This window comes from Maniola jurtina, chromosome 10 (assembly GCF_905333055.1).
Source record: "Maniola jurtina chromosome 10, ilManJurt1.1, whole genome shotgun sequence".
Classification (NCBI taxonomy): Eukaryota; Metazoa; Arthropoda; class Insecta; order Lepidoptera; family Nymphalidae; genus Maniola; species Maniola jurtina.
This window is the reverse complement of record NC_060038.1, coordinates 14452969-14472365: the sequence shown is the minus strand read 5'-3', so window position 1 is coordinate 14472365 and position 19397 is coordinate 14452969. Positions and strand designations below refer to the sequence as shown.

Below are 19397 nucleotides of genomic sequence, written 5' to 3'. Positions count from 1 at the left end.
CATCAATTTGATATAACCTCGAAGAAAGGCTTAAAGTGTCGGATTTACATGATCTTCGATATCCATAATCTGTCATTAGTTAATTAGCAACGTTTTTTATCAAAAAATTAGCTTACACTGCTGCTATGTAAGAAAAACAATAATAAATAAAATATTACAGGAATCCAATCTACCTATATTCTTATTTGGCTATTAAACATAGATGATTCACTTTATCTCTAAAAATAAACAACTTAGCAATATTGTAAACAAATATGTTTATTCTTTATATAAATAATACTATACACTAATCTTCTTAGAAATATATTTAATACGTAACGATTGATACACATAACACATGTCTTTGATAAATATTGATTACAAATTTCATGCAAGCTAATAATAATTTTGATATAAGTAATTTAAATTATTACACATATTATTCATCCCAAGAATTTGATACGCATTAACAAGAACTCAAATACATGAATAAAATAACTTATATTATATCCAATTTCGGATCAGTGGAAACGATTTTCGGAAATTTCACCTGAGCAAAGCCAGAGCTGGTCAGCTTATAAAAACTTTGATAAGTACTTAGGTACTTATAATAACTCAAACCATGAAAAATGTCTTAAGTATGAGCAACATCAAGATGCACTCTATAGATTACGACCTGAGTGAGTGCGACAGAAAGTTTTCCGACAGACAATTTCTGACAATATGTGGCCGGCGTAAACATAGTCATAGTCAAGACATTTGATAGTAAAACGGCCCTTAAGCAACAAAATTTTTCTCGATCACGCCGTTAAAAAAAAAAAGATATTTATAAATATTATGTCGTAGGCTTCAATTAGTTTCTTAACATAAATGCATTTTGATATGATTTTGTTATTTGGCCCAACTAGGTATTTAGAAACAAAACTTTCTTTATTTACTTATCTTTTTAACTTTATGTGCCTGCACTATGAGCTCAGTATGAAAAATGTCCAAAATATAAAACAAGAGGACACGCCCGGGCAAGGAGGCTCAGCCTCGAGGCCCATACTCCGACAAACTTCGGCCTGTCGAGAAGACACCACATTAGGGACTTAACAACAACTGTACATAGTTTTAACTCAATCGGACGAACGATGCGCGAGCGCATAGGTAACGGACAGCAGACAGACAAAGATTATTTTTTATGAATAACACAGGGTGTAACCGGGACGATAGTAATACTTAGCGTTATTATTATACTACCTTAACACAATCCAATGCCATTAATAACCATTTACCCTATCTTGTAGTTTTAGTTATTTAGTATTTTCCAAACCCGCATTGTATAGCGTGCAAAACTCGGGTCAATGCCCCACCTACGACGTGGCATTGACTTCGAGTGACATATTTACAAAAAGTTCGTTGACCTCAAGCGTCACTGAGAATTTTTATTTGCAATATATTGTGAACTTTTATAAAATACAAGATTTTTTTATGGCATTTTATCTGTAATCCCTCTGTCAGTTCTGGTTACACCCTGTATAAACTATACTTAGTAACTCAAATATACAGCGTGTTTGTCTCTGCTACTTGACGAATGTTCGAACGGTCCTTCGAGTTCACAGAAGTTTTTTTGCGAGTACAGTTCCGCGATCAGCTGTTTGCAGGGTTGTCACAGTGGAGTTTTAAACAAATTCTTGAAGTCCTCATATCAAGGGTAGGTAAGTATCATGGCTACGAGGCTCATTGTATAAGCAGGTTGAGCTTACCTTTATATTATTTTAGTAAAACGATAGGAACTACCTACTAATATAGTTTCAAATATCAAAATAACTAATCACAATATAATTGTAAACAAAAGTAACTTTTATTTTTAAAATAACAGTTTCACTGCAAGATCTTGTATGATAATTTTACATATTATTTTAATACTATTCTTTAAAGTTAACCCGCCTTGCTGCAGAGTACAATTGATTAGTGACTCAAAGATTCAATTCAATTTTTATTTCAATTGAATAGAATTTTTGAGGACTTAGTTACTCAAAAATGTAAGCTTTGCAGCAAAATATAACTATACCCTATCAACGGAAAGAAGTTAGTATAACTCTTTCCTATCCAAATAATAGAGTCAAAAATCTCAGTGGGTGTTAACCATTTTGGGTCACCAACCAATCACAAACATTTTGAAATTCAATTCGGAAATGTTTTCATACAACATTCGAAATTCAATTAGAAAACATACAGTTATGGCCAAGGAAATATTGTAACATCGACCTTTAGAAAGAGATTTTGTCTTCGTAGAGTGTCTGTTATTCATACCTATGTGACGTTTTATCGGTCTCAACGATAGAGACAACGCTCTACGACACCGCTATCTCTTTCTAAAGGTCGATGTACAATATTTTCTGCCGGGTCCTGTACTTTCGTTTGTGATTGATTGGTGTATCAAAACGCCGACTGAGATTTTTGTCTCCTTCATTTGTATGGCATTATGTAACAGAGAGAGCGCTACACTGACTTCTTCCCGTGGATAGAGTAATAACTACAAGTTACAACTAGTATATACCCAGGATAAATATAAAATTATTATCATAACACCAAACATTTAAAGCTATGTTTACATAAAATATTCATGTCCTTAATACAAAGTATATTCTATCAGTTTTTCTTAAAACTTAAAATAACATTCAACTATCTATGATAGTAAATTCTGAGCGCTTTTTGTAAGTTTTCAAGTTAACAAACCTGACAATATGGAAGTTATAGTTCACGACAGGGTGGGGGTGGGGACGCCCGGCACACACAGACAACCCCCGCGCTAACCCGGTGCGGGATACGGACACTGCGCGGGTGTGCGGAGTGTGCCCCCCTCCACTACTCACCTCATGCCCCGATTGCCATGTCGACCTGTCGCGAACTATACTTTTAACTTGCTATTAGTCACAGAGATATCAAGTCATTACATTTGCACGTTCTTACTACATGACATATAAAGGATCTGTTTCACTAGCGCCAGATAAACTATATCATTGTCATTTTCCATACAAAAACTGTCATAACGTCAAAATTCGTTAGATACAGTTTATCTGGTGGTTGTAAAACAGGCCCTAAGGCTCTTTACGCATGTTTCACCAACCCATCACTAGCTAACTACATACGGGTGAATCTAACGAGAAAGATTTGACGGTAGACCACCACGCTGGCCAGGTGCGGATTGGCAGACTTCATTTTTGATCATCATGTCAGATTGACACATTTGAGAACATTATGGAGAATTCTCAGACATGTAGGTTTCCGCACGATGTTTTCTTTGCACAGCAAGTGATATTTAATTTCTTAAAACGCACATAACCCCGAAAAGTTGGAAGTGCGTGCCTGGGATCGAACCCCCGACCTCTGAATAGGATGCGGACGTCTTAACAACTAGGCTATCACGACTTATTTGTCACGTAAGCTAACTTGAAATGTTACTAGGCTTCTGACATACAATAAGGTTTTATATCCACAATTATTAAACTATGAAGTTCACGCCATTAATAATACGTTAAAAGACACAATATAGTAGACACCGATAACCGGAAGGATATCCGGTTATCGATTTCCGCGCGGCATCGTACCGGAACGCTAAATCGCTTGGCGGCACAACTTGCCGGGTGTTCTAGAGAAAAATGATTATCTGTAACCCTGATTAAAGATATTCACTGTGTAGTTTGTACACTTTTGTCACTGTAGTCACACTGTAATTACGTTTAGTTCACCGTTTGTGAGGGGTGTTAGTTTCGTCTTTCGCGAGTATGTTTATCGTGGGTGGGGTGTTCGGCGGCGCCTAGTCGGTGAGGTAGAGCCTCGGCAGGCGCGCGCGCGAGTCTCAGCGCGCGGGGCGCGGCGGCGGCGCGGTGCGCGTGGTGTGCGCGGCGTGCTGCCGCACGATATCCGCCACGATCAGACCCTCGATGTCTATGCCTGTACGACCGATAATAACATCCTTTGTACCGATTTTTAGGATTCCATACCTCAAAAGGAAAAACGGAACTCTTATAGGATCACTTTATTGTCTGTCTGTCCTTCTGTCCGCCTGTCGTGTCTGTCAAGAAAACCTTTAGGGTACTTCCTGTTGACCTGAAGAATCATGTTCATCATGTCAAAACAGTGAATTTGTGGTTACATCACAATAAAAAAATCAAAATGTGGACACAAAACTTCTTGACGGACAGATGGACAGACAGAAAACAAAGTGATCCTATAAGGTTTCCGTTTTTTCTTTTGAGGTACGGAACCCTAAAAATCAATAATTATAATAGTAGACAGACAGTATACCTGCATGCACTTCCTCTCTAGAGAGCACTATCTCCTGGTTGGAGTCAGGAGTGACGAGGATCACCCTCTGGTGGCGTGTCTGCAGCATGTTCGCCACTACCATCTGAAAACAACACCGGTATTGGTGACGCCAAACTTCTTGAATGCTCTATGGTGGGACAACTCTATGGTGGGCGGGGAAACTTAACTAAGAAATGACGAAGTCCTATGATGTCCACCGGTTTGAGCTGTGCGTTGTCACAGTATCAGGTTAAATTTTTTTTAAGATTGATCTTCAGTATCTCCCTTATCTATATTTAAAATATATTAAAAACTAAAAACCTTTTCCTAGATCGCTTTGACTAAAATTGATGGCCAGACCAATGGGTCTGGTTAGAGGTGGGTAGAGCGGCAATACCTTGTGTTATAACGTATGGACTCACGTGGTTACATTTTGTTGCCATGCGTCCTAAGAAATATGTCAATGGACGGACTCTTAGATATAAGTACTTTTATAAGTTTAGGTTAACATAATATTACTTATTAGCTTTACTCGTAGGCTAGATTGTAATCTTAATAAAGTACTGCTGTCAGTACTTTATGGTTATTAAAAAAAAAAAAATGCGTCCAAGTCACAAGTCACAAAATACATGTCTCTTCAATCTGTCAAAGTAACTATTCACTTTATGTCTGACAGATGCTATTGTCTTTGCTTAACCAAACCTATATACACATCACCTTGTGTTTATATTTGTCGAGCGCCGCCCGCGCTTTAGGGATGAGAAGGTTCTCGTCGGTCTCCAGCTTGAAGGAGACCACGTACGCTTCTGGCACCCACAGGTTGACGAGCGGCGCCAGCATCTTGGGCACCAAGTGCAGCTGGATCACTGGCGGCCCGCTCGCCGACTGCATCTTGTGGGTAGGCTGAAATAATTAAATCCTTTAACCCCCTTAGCACATCTTGTAGCGACAACCCAACATAAACACAGCAGATCATAGATAAGAATGGAGAGATCTAACAGACGAGTTCACGCGATAGAAAGAGAGGCGCTTATTACAATCGCCAACACCTCGCAGGCGGCTCGTAGCAGCCAGAAGTACTCCGACACTGGTGAACGACACGTGCAGCTGATACTCACAACTCTATCCTTGGGTACATAGAAGTCGGACACAGCGGCGGCGAGGTACAGCAGCGCGCGCGTTCCGGTGTGCGCCAACACCTCGCAGGCGGCTCGTAGCAGCCAGAAGTACTCCGACACTGGTGAACGACACGTGCAGCTGATACTCACAACTCTATCCTTGGGTACATAGAAGTCGGACACAGCGGCGGCGAGGTACAGCAGCGCGCGCGCTCCGGTGTGCGCCAACACCTCGCAGGCGGCTCGTAGCAGCCAGAAGTACTCCGACACTGGTGAACGACACGTGCAGCTGATACTCACAACTCTATCCTTGGGTACATAGAAGTCGGACACAGCGGCGGCGAGGTACAGCAGCGCGCGCGCTCCGGTGTGCGCCAACACCTCGCAGGCGGCTCGTAGCAGCCAGAAGTACTCCGACACTGGTGAACGACACGTGCAGCTGATACTCACAACTCTATCCTTGGGTACATAGAAGTCGGACACAGCGGCGGCGAGGTACAGCAGCGCGCGCGCTCCGGTGTGCGCCAACACCTCGCAGGCGGCTCGTAGCAGCCAGAAGTACTCCGACACTGTGGTGAACGACACGTGCAGCTGATACTCACAACTCTATCCTTGGGTACATAGAAGTCGGACACAGCGGCGGCGAGGTACAGCAGCGCGCGCGCTCCGGTGTGCGCCAACACCTCGCAGGCGGCTCGTAGCAGCCAGAAGTACTCCGACACTGGTGAACGACACGTGCAGCTGATACTCACAACTCTATCCTTGGGTACATAGAAGTCGGACACAGCGGCGGCGAGGTACAGCAGCGCGCGCGTTCCGGTGTGCGCCAACACCTCGCAGGCGGCTCGTAGCAGCCAGAAGTACTCCGACACTGGTGAACGACACGTGCAGCTGATACTCACAACTCTATCCTTGGGTACATAGAAGTCGGACACAGCGGCGGCGAGGTACAGCAGCGCGCGCGCTCCGGTGTGCGCCAACACCTCGCAGGCGGCTCGTAGCAGCCAGAAGTACTCCGACACTGGTGAACGACACGTGCAGCTGATACTCACAACTCTATCCTTGGGTACATAGAAGTCGGACACAGCGGCGGCGAGGTACAGCAGCGCGCGCGCTCCGGTGTGCGCCAACACCTCGCAGGCGGCTCGTAGCAGCCAGAAGTACTCCGACACTGGTGAACGACACGTGCAGCTGATACTCACAACTCTATCCTTGGGTACATAGAAGTCGGACACAGCAGCGGCGAGGTACAGCAGCGCGCGCGCTCCGGTGTGCGCCAACACCTCGCAGGCGGCTCGTAGCAGCCAGAAGTACTCCGACACTGGTGAACGACACGTGCAGCTGATACTCACAACTCTATCCTTGGGTACATAGAAGTCGGACACAGCGGCGGCGAGGTACAGCAGCGCGCGCGCTCCGGTGTGCGCCAACACCTCGCAGGCGGCTCGTAGCAGCCAGAAGTACTCCGACACTGGTGAACGACACGTGCAGCTGATACTCACAACTCTATCCTTGGGTACATAGAAGTCGGACACAGCGGCGGCGAGGTACAGCAGCGCGCGCGCTCCGGTGTGCGCCAACACCTCGCAGGCGGCTCGTAGCAGCCAGAAGTACTCCGACACTGGTGAACGACACGTGCAGCTGATACTCACAACGCTATCCTTGGGTACATAGAAGTCGGACACAGCGGCGGCGAGGTACAGCAGCGCGCGCGCTCCGGTGTGCGCCAACACCTCGCAGGCGGCTCGTAGCAGCCAGAAGTACTCCGACACTGGTGAACGACACGTGCAGCTGATACTCACAACTCTATCCTTGGGTACATAGAAGTCGGACACAGCGGCGGCGAGGTACAGCAGCGCGCGCGCTCCGGTGTGCGCCAACACCTCGCAGGCGGCTCGTAGCAGCCAGAAGTACTCCGACACTGGTGAACGACACGTGCAGCTGATACTCACAACTCTATCCTTGGGTACATAGAAGTCGGACACAGCGGCGGCGAGGTACAGCAGCGCGCGCGCTCCGGTGTGCGCCAACACCTCGCAGGCGGCTCGTAGCAGCCAGAAGTACTCCGACACTGGTGAACGACACGTGCAGCTGATACTCACAACTCTATCCTTGGGTACATAGAAGTCGGACACAGCGGCGGCGAGGTACAGCAGCGCGCGCGCTCCGGTGTGCGCCAACACCTCGCAGGCGGCTCGTAGCAGCCAGAAGTACTCCGACACTGGTGAACGACACGTGCAGCTGATACTCACAACTCTATCCTTGGGTACATAGAAGTCGGACACAGCGGCGGCGAGGTACAGCAGCGCGCGCGCTCCGGTGTGCGCCAACACCTCGCAGGCGGCTCGTAGCAGCCAGAAGTACTCCGACACTGGTTAACGACACGTGCAGCTGATACTCACAACTCTATCCTTGGGTACATAGAAGTCGGACACAGCGGCGGCGAGGTACAGCAGCGCACGCGCTCCGGTGTGCGCCAACACCTCGCAGGCGGCTCGTAGCAGCCAGAAGTACTCCGACACTGTGGTGAACGACACGTGCAGCTGATACTCACAACTCTATCCTTGGGTACATAGAAGTCGGACACAGCGGCGGCGAGGTACAGCAGCGCGCGCGCTCCGGTGTGCGCCAACACCTCGCAGGCGGCTCGTAGCAGCCAGAAGTACTCCGACACTGTGGTGAACGACACGTGCAGCTGATACTCACAACTCTATCCTTGGGTACATAGAAGTCGGACACAGCGGCGGCGAGGTACAGCAGCGCGCGCGCTCCAGTGTGCGCCAACACCTCGCAGGCGGCTCGTAGCAGCCAGAAGTACTCCGACACTGGTGAACGACACGTGCAGCTGATACTCACAACTCTATCCTTGGGTACATAGAAGTCGGACACAGCGGCGGCGAGGTACAGCAGCGCGCGCGCTCCGGTGTGCGCCAACACCTCGCAGGCGGCTCGTAGCAGCCAGAAGTACTCCGACACTGGTGAACGACACGTGCAGCTGATACTCACAACTCTATCCTTGGGTACATAGAAGTCGGACACAGCGGCGGCGAGGTACAGCAGCGCGCGCGTTCCGGTGTGCGCCAACACCTCGCAGGCGGCTCGTAGCAGCCAGAAGTACTCCGACACTGGTGAACGACACGTGCAGCTGATACTCACAACTCTATCCTTGGGTACATAGAAGTCGGACACAGCGGCGGCGAGGTACAGCAGCGCGCGCGTTCCGGTGTGCGCCAACACCTCGCAGGCGGCTCGTAGCAGCCAGAAGTACTCCGACACTGGTGAACGACACGTGCAGCTGATACTCACAACTCTATCCTTGGGTACATAGAAGTCGGACACAGCGGCGGCGAGGTACAGCAGCGCGCGCGCTCCGGTGTGCGCCAACACCTCGCAGGCGGCTCGTAGCAGCCAGAAGTACTCCGACACTGTGGTGAACGACACGTGCAGCAAGGCCCCCGCCGCGTGCGCAGCTTGATATCGCGCCAGGATGGGTGCCAGCACGTATACGCTGTCTTGCTTTACTGGAAAGATTGAGTTTATTTAGGACAAATAATATTCGCCCAAGGACATCATTGGCTTTGGATCCTCGTCAGCTAAATGTTTAGTCAGTTTCCGATTCCAGAGTGAGACCGTTGACATGCCCTTGCGGTTTGAAGCCGAAGCAATGAGCTCAACAACAATCCCAGGCGTGTTCAAATTGAATGAGCTGAGTTTATTTCCCGAGTAAAATCTGTTTTTTGAACTGGCGGTAGAGGCACAGTCGAAGCATAATAGTAATGAGACATTACTTGCCCTACTTAAAATAATTTTTTGACTTATTCCCCTATTTTTAGGGTTCCGTACCTCAAAAGGAAAAACGGAACCCTTATAGGATCACTTTGTTGTCTGTATGTCTGTCTGTTTGTCCTCCGCCTGTCCGTTTTCCGCATCTGTCAAGAAAACCTATAAGGTACTTCCCGTTGACCTAGAATCACGAAATTTGGCAGGTAGGGTGGGTCTTATAGCACCAAAAGGGAAAAAAACCGAAAACCCTGAATTTGTCGTTACATCACAAAAAAAAAGGAGTATATTCAATTAATAATTAGTATTTTCAATTTTCAAAGTAAGATAACTATACCAAGTGGGGTATCATAGGAAAGGGCTTTACCTGTACATTTTAAAACAGATTATTATTTATTTTTATGCATAACAGTTTTTGATTTATCGTGCAAACCCTCGGTGAGCTAGTCTGACTTGCACTTGGCCGATTTTTTTTCTTACTATGTTAGTTGTTTTTGTAGATCAGTAATTTCAACTGGACGTTGCTAATGCCCAGACAAACATAAGTGATAGATGTCGAGGTCAGAGCCACAAATAGCCAAGCACCCCCGTATTCGTGGCATCGATTAGTCAAACAAAGTTAAATGCCGGCTGTCGGGCATCAGCCTTGAACTGGCACGTGTGTACTTGACGGCTGTCCGTCACACACAAGCTTTGCATGAGTACCTACTTACTCGTATGGTGCTTTGCTTTATGTTCTTTGTATCACGACTGGGCGTCTATTTACGTTATTTTTCTAGTTCAAAGTTTAAGGCCATGTATAGACTGAGCAGCGATAACAAGCAAAGGCGAATTGTGGCCATACATAGCCGATGGATATATGGATGGATAAATAATAAATAATCGGTGGTGGAGACCGAAAATATTTGTGAAGTAAATCTTTAAAAAAAAACTGGTCAAGTGCAGGTTGGATTCACACACTAAGGGTTCCGTACCATCGTACAAAAATTACACTTTTCAATATTTTTTTTCAAAAAGGGAAAAAAGGAAAAGCGGAAACTTTATAGAATCACTTTGTTGTCAGCCTGTCTGCCCGTCTGTGAGAGAAAGTGGGTAACAGGAGACACCACGAACGGCGATGGGGTTCTCCTGTAACTGTGGCGTCTACACCAAAAAGGGGAGAGTGACACTTAGGCACAAGGAAGTAGACAGAAAAGGGAGGAGTAGGGTTTGTAGGGAGTCAAAGAGGAGCCAGGGGAGTTACACCAAAAAGCAAGTACCGAACGGGCGTCCTCCCGCGTTTCGGCCCATATCACCGCGTGGTTGTTGGGCCCACGGGAGGTGGGTTGAAACTAACCCTGTAAATTGTATGACAGACAGACAGCGCTGTGCTCGCTGATAGACAGATGGACAGACGGACGGACAGCGGAGGTCTAGTGATAAGCTCCCGTTGGCACTCATCGGGTACGCAGCCCTCAAAACTTTCTCCTCACCAGTGATAGTAGTGTTAGGTCCTCGTTCCTGCAGGTCCAGCATGTCGAACAGCTTCTGCCCGCTGAAGTTCCTCGTGAACGGCTCCAGCGACTTCTGGCGGTGCATGAAGATGACCGCGTAGCCGTGCTCCAGGAAGTACTCGGCGGACGCCGCGCCGCGCGTGCCCGCGCTGAAGTTGTCCACGAACCGCACCGTGTTGTGCTCCAGGGGGACCGTTGTTCCTCCTGACTGGAAAAATACTTGCCGGTCAAACATTTTATAATGCATACATTCTGAGAACTCACGCGCCATGAAGGAAGGAGGTTTGGGCGGTTATGAAGTAATTTGGTTACTTACAGTTACAAGGACAATCTTGTTTCCGTACTGGTCGTGTCTCTCGCAGAACTCCTTCAGCAGCGACCGGTTGTCTTCGAAGTCCGTGGGAGGCAGGTGCACCGCGAAGAACTCTTCCCAGGATCCACTCGCCATTTTATACTAACTGAAACAAGAAAAGCCGTGAAAGCCTAGTGGTTCTGTCTTCCGCCTCTCATTCGGGAGGTAGGGAGTTCGATTCTGGACACGCGCCTCTAACTTTTCGGAGTTATGTGCGTTTTAAGGGTCGATACATTTTATACTAGCAGCAAGAAGATATGCGTATAAAAGGGGGTGGATGATACGTTGATGGATGACAGAAGGGAGTGAAAGAGGAAGACATGTTGTGCCGACCCCACGTAGCGTGGGATAAGGTCAGGCAGAATAGCAGCGAATTCGCGCGAAATTGGTGCTTTACATGTGGAGATAGAGGTCAATATGCTGTGTTAAATTTGCGAATCTGCTGCTAGTATAGGTACATCGACCCTACTAAGCAAAGTAAATATCACTTGCTTTAATAGTGAAGGAAACGTCGTGAGGAAGCCTGCATGCCTGAGAGTTCTCCATAATGTTCTCGAGGTGTGTGAAGTCTACCGATCCGCACTTGGTCAGAACCCTTCTCATTCTGAGAGGAAACCCGTAGTGGGCCGACGCTACTAGTATAATAATATACACCGATGTGTTGATATAAAGAAAGATGTGACACTTCTGTTTAAACTTTAAACACGACCTTTAGCCGGGGATTTACGCCGCAAAAAAATAATAATCACAAACTTCGCTCACAAGATCATGACGCAAAACTCTTGACGTAGGCAGATCATCCTCAGTGATAATACAACCACACTTAGCACAATTGTTCCCAGTTTCTCTTTATAATTCAGATCCCACACTTTGAAAAGCAAATGACAAAGGTTAAGAGGGACACTCTAGCTCCCAATTAGTTAGAGCGAGGTTTTTTGCGAAAATAATATTCAAACAAATATTACGGCATAAAAAAAAAAAAGATCCCGACGAATTGAGAACCTCCTCCTTTTTTGGAAGTCGGTTAAAAATAGAATAGTCGGTTAAATGAAATAAGCTGTTGTGACAGACAGACAGACTTAGTGCATTTTGTTACAAAATACCAAAAATTTTACTTGTTCTATAGAAACAAAGTCAAATGAAATTGGCTTACGAGTCATTTTGATAATAGGATTTAGGTTAAGATCTATTTAACACACATAACTAAGTAGTTACTTTGTAGCTTCCATGTTCTTGTGGGTATTCCTAATACTTTGTAACTACACGCTATAACAATCATAAGAAATATTTTAAGGGTTCTGTACCTCAAAAGGAAAACGGGAATCCTTATCTCATCACTTTGTTGTCTGTCTGTCATGTCTGTCAAGAAAACCTACAGGGTACGTGCCCATGGAAACTTTTAAGTACAGAAACCACCCCAGAGACAAGAAAGAAAGAAAGAAAAGTGTACTTCTCATTGACCTAGAATCATGAAATTTGGCAGGTAGGCAGGTCTATAGTACAAGTAAATGATAAAATCTGTCGTTACATCACAAAAAAAATAATTAACAGGGCACTCTCCGTCACTTACTCCATACAATCGTAGTTCCCATTTCATTTGAATATTAAGCAACCAAAGGCCATGAAATTTTGCAGACATAGTCTAGAAACTAATATCTGTGTCTGTGGTGTTTTAGATTTTTCTAAAAATATGTAGTTTTAAAATTACAGGGGCTCAAAAATTTGTATTTTTCTTTAAAAAAAGGCCTAACTTTGTGCTCGTTTTTCTAGACAACGAAGCAATTTAATGAAATTTGGAAAAACCACAGACCTAGAAAATTTAATGAATATTATGCAGTAAAAAAATTATCGTTATATATTTTATATTGTTATAATTATGTTGGAACTACGAAAAGCAGAAATTACACCCAGAAATCTTGAAAATTTCGTGCTGTCTCGATTTGTGCAAGCGGGGTGGTGAAGTGCGGGGGACGACACGTGAAACTGACAGAAACTGACAGTCTAAACACACGGGCCACATTTAGACTGAACCCGACTCCAAACTTGTCGATAGGTCTAACTAAATACACTGGTACATTTCAACTTGCGTTAGACGTATGCGTTACCTACTCAGACGTATGCCTGTAGATAAAAATATGTCTCATGTTTGCTGGCAATGTATACTATATGTAATGCCATATCACAGGTCACTCTCTGATTTATTTCTAACAATTTACTTCCAAATGCAAAGAAATCTAAGTGTGTTGAATTCACACTGCCCAATACCAGGACCTTAAATGACATAAATTCATTGATAAATAATCATATGTTGAAAATAAAGGAGAACCCCGTGTTTCTCGGTATAACGTTAGATGCAAAGCTTCTATGGAACACCCATATATCAACACTTGATGGTAAACTCAGCTCTGCTGCTTACACTGTTAGAAAAAATCGACAGGTACTGACGTGGAAACTGCAAAAATTGTATATTTTGCCTATTTTCACTGTATTATGTCTTACGGACTCTTCCTATGAGATAAAGCGGTAGATATTGAGAAAAAAATGTATTACAGAAAAGGACAGGACGTGCAATTTATAATTTAAAACCGCGCGCTGCCATACAATAAAAATATAAGGAAATAAGTACCTTATCTATTATCTTATAGTAGCTTCTAAATATATTTACAACTAGCTAATGCCCGCAGCTTCGCTCGCGTGGATTTAGGTTATTAAAAATCCCGATCCTTTCATTTCCCAGAACAAAAGTTGCCTCTCCGTAATAGCCCGTCCCCGGGATGCAACTTGTTTCTGTATCACGTAAGAACATTTAAACGGATGATCCTTTTCAAATCCCGAGGGATCACCAGGATTTAGGAATGCAATTTCTTACAGCATCAGGGTTGAGGTCAACGACAAAGTATTTACTTGGTATAGATACCTTCAATATCAATTAATAATCGACATTAGCTTTAGTAGTCAGGTCTCCTGCAACATCAGGATTGAGGAGTTGGAATCCAAATTTTTTATTGAACAATGTCGCAAAAAACTACCCAAAATTACGCAGTTAGGTTACCTGCCAAATTTCATGGTTTTGAGTCAACGGGAAGTACCCTAGAGGTTTTCTTGACACACACGACAGACAGACAGATAGACAACAAAGTGATCCTATAAGAGTTCCGTTTTTCGTTTTGAGGTACGAAACCCTAGAAAACGTAGGAACGGCATTCCGAACCAGTGGTAAATTTTTCTGACCATTCAAAAACACTTTGAAGTTTACCTAAAAGTTTACAGGAATAAAAATTTATCATTGTATTCCATTCCATTTCATTCTATTCCATTCTGTTCAAAGATAAATAGAAAATAAAAATATTTGTCACCGAAACAATAATTTACGATACATCAACCAATATCAATTTTACTGATGACAATCTGACTATTATACTACACCAAAGTGAATGACTACTATAATATCTATTATATACGACTAACATAATATGTATTATAAATTGTGTGCCGTTTGCATTCTCACTAAGTTCTCATTAAGTTTGTTTTATTTGGTTAAACTTTCTGGCATTTATATTGTTACGACGTTTAATTGGCAAACAGTCTGTTTATTGGCTGAAACTCAAAAATTCAGCCAATCACAACAAAGAAAATATTGTAATAATGATTGATGCAGCTTTCTGTAATTGAAAACAAAATATTTGACATTAACTTGAATGTGACAGTGTTTTCCGAATAGGGTTGCCAGAGGCCCCGTATTTTACTGGTTACCCCGTATTTCAGGATCGAGAAACCGGTAATTATGAAAATAAAATACGGGGCAAATAAAACTAAATATTTTAGGGTTCCGTAACTCAAAAGCAAAAAGAACTCTTATAGGATCACTTCGTTGTCTATCAGTCTGTCTGTCTTTCCGTCTGTCCGTCTGTCCATCTGTCCTTCTATCCGTCTGTCATGTGTTCATGAACAAATATTAGTATTTTCAATTTTCAAAGTAAGATAACTACATATATCAAGTGGGTTATCATATGAAAGGGCTTTACCTGTTCATTCTAAAACAGATTTTTATTTATTTTTATGCATAATTTTTTTAATGCATAACAGTTTTTGATTTCTCGTGTAAAATGTCGAAAAAAATACCTGAATCGGAACCCTCGGTGCGTGAGTCTGACTCGCACTTGGCTGGCGAAACCGAACACTGACGTTATGTCCTGTAGAAAGAATATTTTCCTTTTGCGGCAATGCGTAGCCGAAACCCACTCGATATTGATCATGGTCGTAGCCAAGGCGGCGGGGCTTGGTTTGAGGATGTTAGCCTTTTTTTATACAAGTTAGCCCGTGACTTTAATCTTTTCTAGTGGTAAGTGATGATGCAGTTTAATTTTTTGGCCGTTAGGGCCATACTAACCATATAACTAGCCATGACCGAAGCCTCTCACCAGACCAGAAATTTAGAAATGGCGACTGCGCCTGGGAAGCCGTCAAAAACCTAAGCCTAAAATAATACTTACACTATTTCTTGCATTTGCTTACCAATTTTTTTTTGGAAATATATCAAACATTTCGCGCTCACTTCACTCGCGCTTTGAATTTGTATTACTTGGTGTAAGCCCCGCAATTTCGTTTGCATGAATTTAGAGTTTTAAAAATTCCGTGGGGGATTTTCCGGACTAAAAAGCTTATGTCTGGGATGCAAGTTACCTCTGAATAGTAAGTACCAAAATTTTGGTAAAGAAGATGGGCCGTGAAAGGGTAACAAATAGATAGGCAAATAGATATACTGTCGTATTCGTAATATTAGTATGGATAGGGAGCTTTAAAAATAAAATCTTGCTATGGCTAAACTCATTTCCCTTTCACTTTAATTCTTTCTGTATTGAACCAAAAACACTTACGCTCACTGCGCTCGCGCTTTTTTATTGTTGTATTTTATCTCACTGTCAAATTGAAAGGCGAAATTCCACTAACCAGGTAATTAGCCCATAAAGTTGAGCGAATGTTTTTTTCCTCATGACATGATTCAGTTCCGGCCCTGATAAAACCTCTCCCGAAATCGATTCCTGGCTACGGCCATAGTATTGATACTGTGAAGGTGGAATTACAAATTAAATGTAATTTTAAGTTAAAATGAAAAGATTGTATGCATGAAATGTATAACATTTTGCTTTACAAAACTAAGAGTTTTTAAAAGCTATTTAAATAAATAAATCTTTTATTTAAAACCACATTGCAAACACAGTTCACCAATCAAGACACGGCAACATACAGAGAAAAAATACAAAACTTACAAATAAACTGAAATATCTAAATAGGCTTTCCATGCATTTCAGAGAGAACCACCGCCTATTTCTTCAAATACTTCAAATTTTCAAATTTCTTCAAATCTAAACCCCGTATTTTTGATGGTGGTAGCCTGTAAATCAAAAAGAGGCAGGTGGCAACCCTAGACTAGACCTAGACAGAATGAAAAATTGTTTTCATTACTCGGTATGCCTACTGCCATAGTGTGACAGAAAGTGTGACGGTAGTTGTGACCTCTGATTGGCCAACTCTCTTTCACTATTTGCTAAAATTGATGATTGCAACAACAATATTTTCTTTTATGTAATCGGAAACAGAACACGGACGTCAAACAGGTTGACTAATTGCAATCATTTCTGACCGGCTAACATTGTTCCGCTAGTGGCTCAAACTCACTGTCGCAGCAAGAACATGGTAAATTCAGCCAATCACAGCAATTTGAATTGGATATCACAAATGTACCGATCTAGGAACCGAGAATGCACGAACCAGGGCAGATAGAGATGAGAACAATAATATCATACGTAGGAAATCAACGGGGGATCGTTGACAAGGATCCTCTTAAAATGTGTTCATGAAAAATAAATAGTATTTTCTGTTTTCAAAGTAAGGTAACTATGCCAAGTGGGGTATCATATGAAAGGACTTTACCTGTACATTTTAAAACAACTATTATGCATAAAATGAATGATTGGTCAGCTCTTATTTTGAGTTGTGTTGCTTAAAACAAGATTTTATGAATATTCTACTAATTAACCAACTAACCAGTCACCAAAAAATAACAAACCGTTTTCAATGGTAATCTCAAGACGAGTTTTATTTAAGAGGCAGATCATGAAATTCCTGCAAGGCATTAGTTTCATCTGTTCTGCAAATGTTTATGGGTGGTTATTGATTAATAACATCAGGTGACCCAATAAAGCTTGTTTGCCCACTAGTTTTATAAAACAAACGGGTCAATTAAAAAGTAAAAGTAAAATATCCTTTATTGTACACCAACAAGACAGTAATATATAAATAACATTATAGATTTATGTACAAAAGGTGGCCTTATCGCTAAAATAGCGATCTCTTCCAGGCAACCTTAGGGTGAGGAGATAATAAAAATTAAAGAAAGTGGAAGGGGTGTACTAATAAAATAAAGTCAAGTGCAAGTTTCACTCGCACATGAAGATTTCCATACCATCATACTAGAAATAACAGTTTTCAATTGGGCTTCTTCTAAGACCAGGAGTGAAATGGTTCTATAATTTTCACATTTGTGGCAATGAGGTATGTATCTCATGGTGCACTGACATTGTAAATTTTTTGAGCAATTGTAGCACGGCAACACTTGCAACGCAATCTAGAGAAATTATTTCACATAACATTGCTGAAATTTTTAGGTACTGCTGGGTATTACAGTTAATTGCTTCATGTGGTTTTGGCATCAAAATTGACTAAATTGCCCGGAATTCTGGAATTTTAATTGCCCATGTAAGCGTACCTTAAATTAACATTATAGAGAGAATAGATTTTAACTCTGAAACTACTGAAGCGATTTTAATCATTATTTTACCATTGCTTCTTTATCCATAAGTGTAGCTATTTAAACAACACATATATTGTAGATGGAAACCACTCTCCATAAAATTAACACCCAGAAGTAAGTAATAAAGAAGTACTTAGTTGTGTGAAGAATAGTTCTCCATAGGCGATTTTCTTTGCACGCACAACAGACGGAACTGTTTAAGTGTGGAAATCAGCCCAGAGAGAAGAAAGAAAGAAGGTGATTTTCTTATTGTAATTTGGATATTTATGCATTTTTCCAGATCCATATTAAATCTATGGACCTATATTGTTAAATTTGATTCAATAGCAACAGGTGGCTGAGGCTAGCTGTCAACTGAACTGAATAATATTATGTAAAACCTTTCTACTTTTGCGTTAAAACAATAATAAAACCATGGAAATTCATGATCTAAATTAAACAACTTTAATTGATGATATTTCAACTTAATTATCTATATTAATGAATGATTACATACCTTCTTCCAAGATAAAAAGCTCCAAAAACATACACTAGAAGCTGGCGTTAACTCAAAAACATAGCCAATCTAGGCGTGTCTCAACTTCTGAAGAGTGAACTTTACACTTCTCTTCAACTCGGTCTTAATGACCAGACAGTACTAATAAGACTTTTATCGAAAAATCGATGCATGCGAAAACTTCACTTCACGTTGGTTCCTGCCGTGAATTTATTGCCCTGAGGCAAATATAACGTGGGCCGTACCTTCGGCTAACATAGACAGCCCATATATTTTATTTTGATATTGAAATTATTAATAAAACCATAATTTTCTACTTCTACAATCGTCTTATCACTCGCAAACTCGCAGAAACCATGGGAAACTGACATTTACTGACGTTTGACGCTTGACAAATGACAGTTTAAATGACAGTACTTTACTTGCTTGGGCTCCAACTACGTAACTTTCACAGACGATTACAATCATTGCGATCTTCAAAATAATTATTTTACTTACTTAACTATATGGAGTCTGTCAAAGCAGCAAAGTCCACAAAAGTTTATTTTGTTAAACATTTTACTTAGATAACATGGTGCTCGCATTGCGCTAGAATGACAGCTAAAATGTCACGATCGCAATCACCTCTGCCGGGCGATTCAGCTGAACACCATTTTTTATGAATGAATTTGGTAAGTTATCGAATGATAGCTTACCAAATCGATTTTGCTGATTGATTAACGCTCACTCACTATTAATAATACCATAAATTCAGACAATCACAACATTTAATTAGTTAACAAATACAATAATTATTTAATAATAAAAGGAGTGAATTATTTAGTTTATTTACGCTTTTCCTAATGGAGTTCTTTTAAGACTGGCTCTAAACACAAAATTAATATTATAACTATATAGTTAACTAAGAATGATTGTTACGAATGATGTGAGCTGTTCTAATGTATCAATCAGAAGGGTTATGTAATTAAAACCACACTATACACCATAGACAGTAGAATTCACAGGTTGACCAATCTGCTCAAAGCATAAAGCATGTGTTGCCCGCGGTTTTTAAATATTTGACGAAAAA

The 19397-nt window shown here is 42.2% G+C and overlaps 1 protein-coding gene across 1 annotated transcript; it reads right to left on the bottom strand.

Moving 5' to 3' along the window:
* Positions 1-2400: 2400 nt before the first annotated feature.
* On the bottom strand, positions 2401-18697 carry LOC123868766 (phosphopantothenate--cysteine ligase). Its single transcript, XM_045911372.1, has 7 exons — positions 18329-18697; positions 10983-11124; positions 10646-10874; positions 8700-8914; positions 4993-5178; positions 4276-4378; positions 2401-3921 (listed from the first exon to the last, which is right to left on the bottom strand). The coding sequence occupies exons 2-7, from the start codon at positions 11112-11114 to the stop codon at positions 3827-3829; spliced, it is 960 nt and encodes a 319-aa protein (XP_045767328.1). The 5' UTR covers positions 11115-11124; positions 18329-18697; the 3' UTR covers positions 2401-3826.
* Between the last annotated feature and the right edge of the window lie 700 nt (positions 18698-19397).

What these genes read in the sequence shown, in the direction of transcription:
- LOC123868766 (XM_045911372.1), bottom strand. Translation starts at nt 11,114, where the DNA reads ATGGCGAGTGGATCCTGGGAAGAGTTCTTCGCGGTGCACCTGCCTCCC. An exon ending in ACAAGATTGTCCTTGTAACT is followed by an intron (nt 10,875 to 10,982) that starts GTAAGTAACCAA and finishes GTATTTTTCCAG; the next exon opens with TCAGGAGGAACAACGGTCCC. An exon ending in TAGAGAGGAAGTGCATGCAG is followed by an intron (nt 3,922 to 4,275) that starts GTATACTGTCTG and finishes TCGGTCGTACAG; the next exon opens with GCATAGACATCGAGGGTCTG.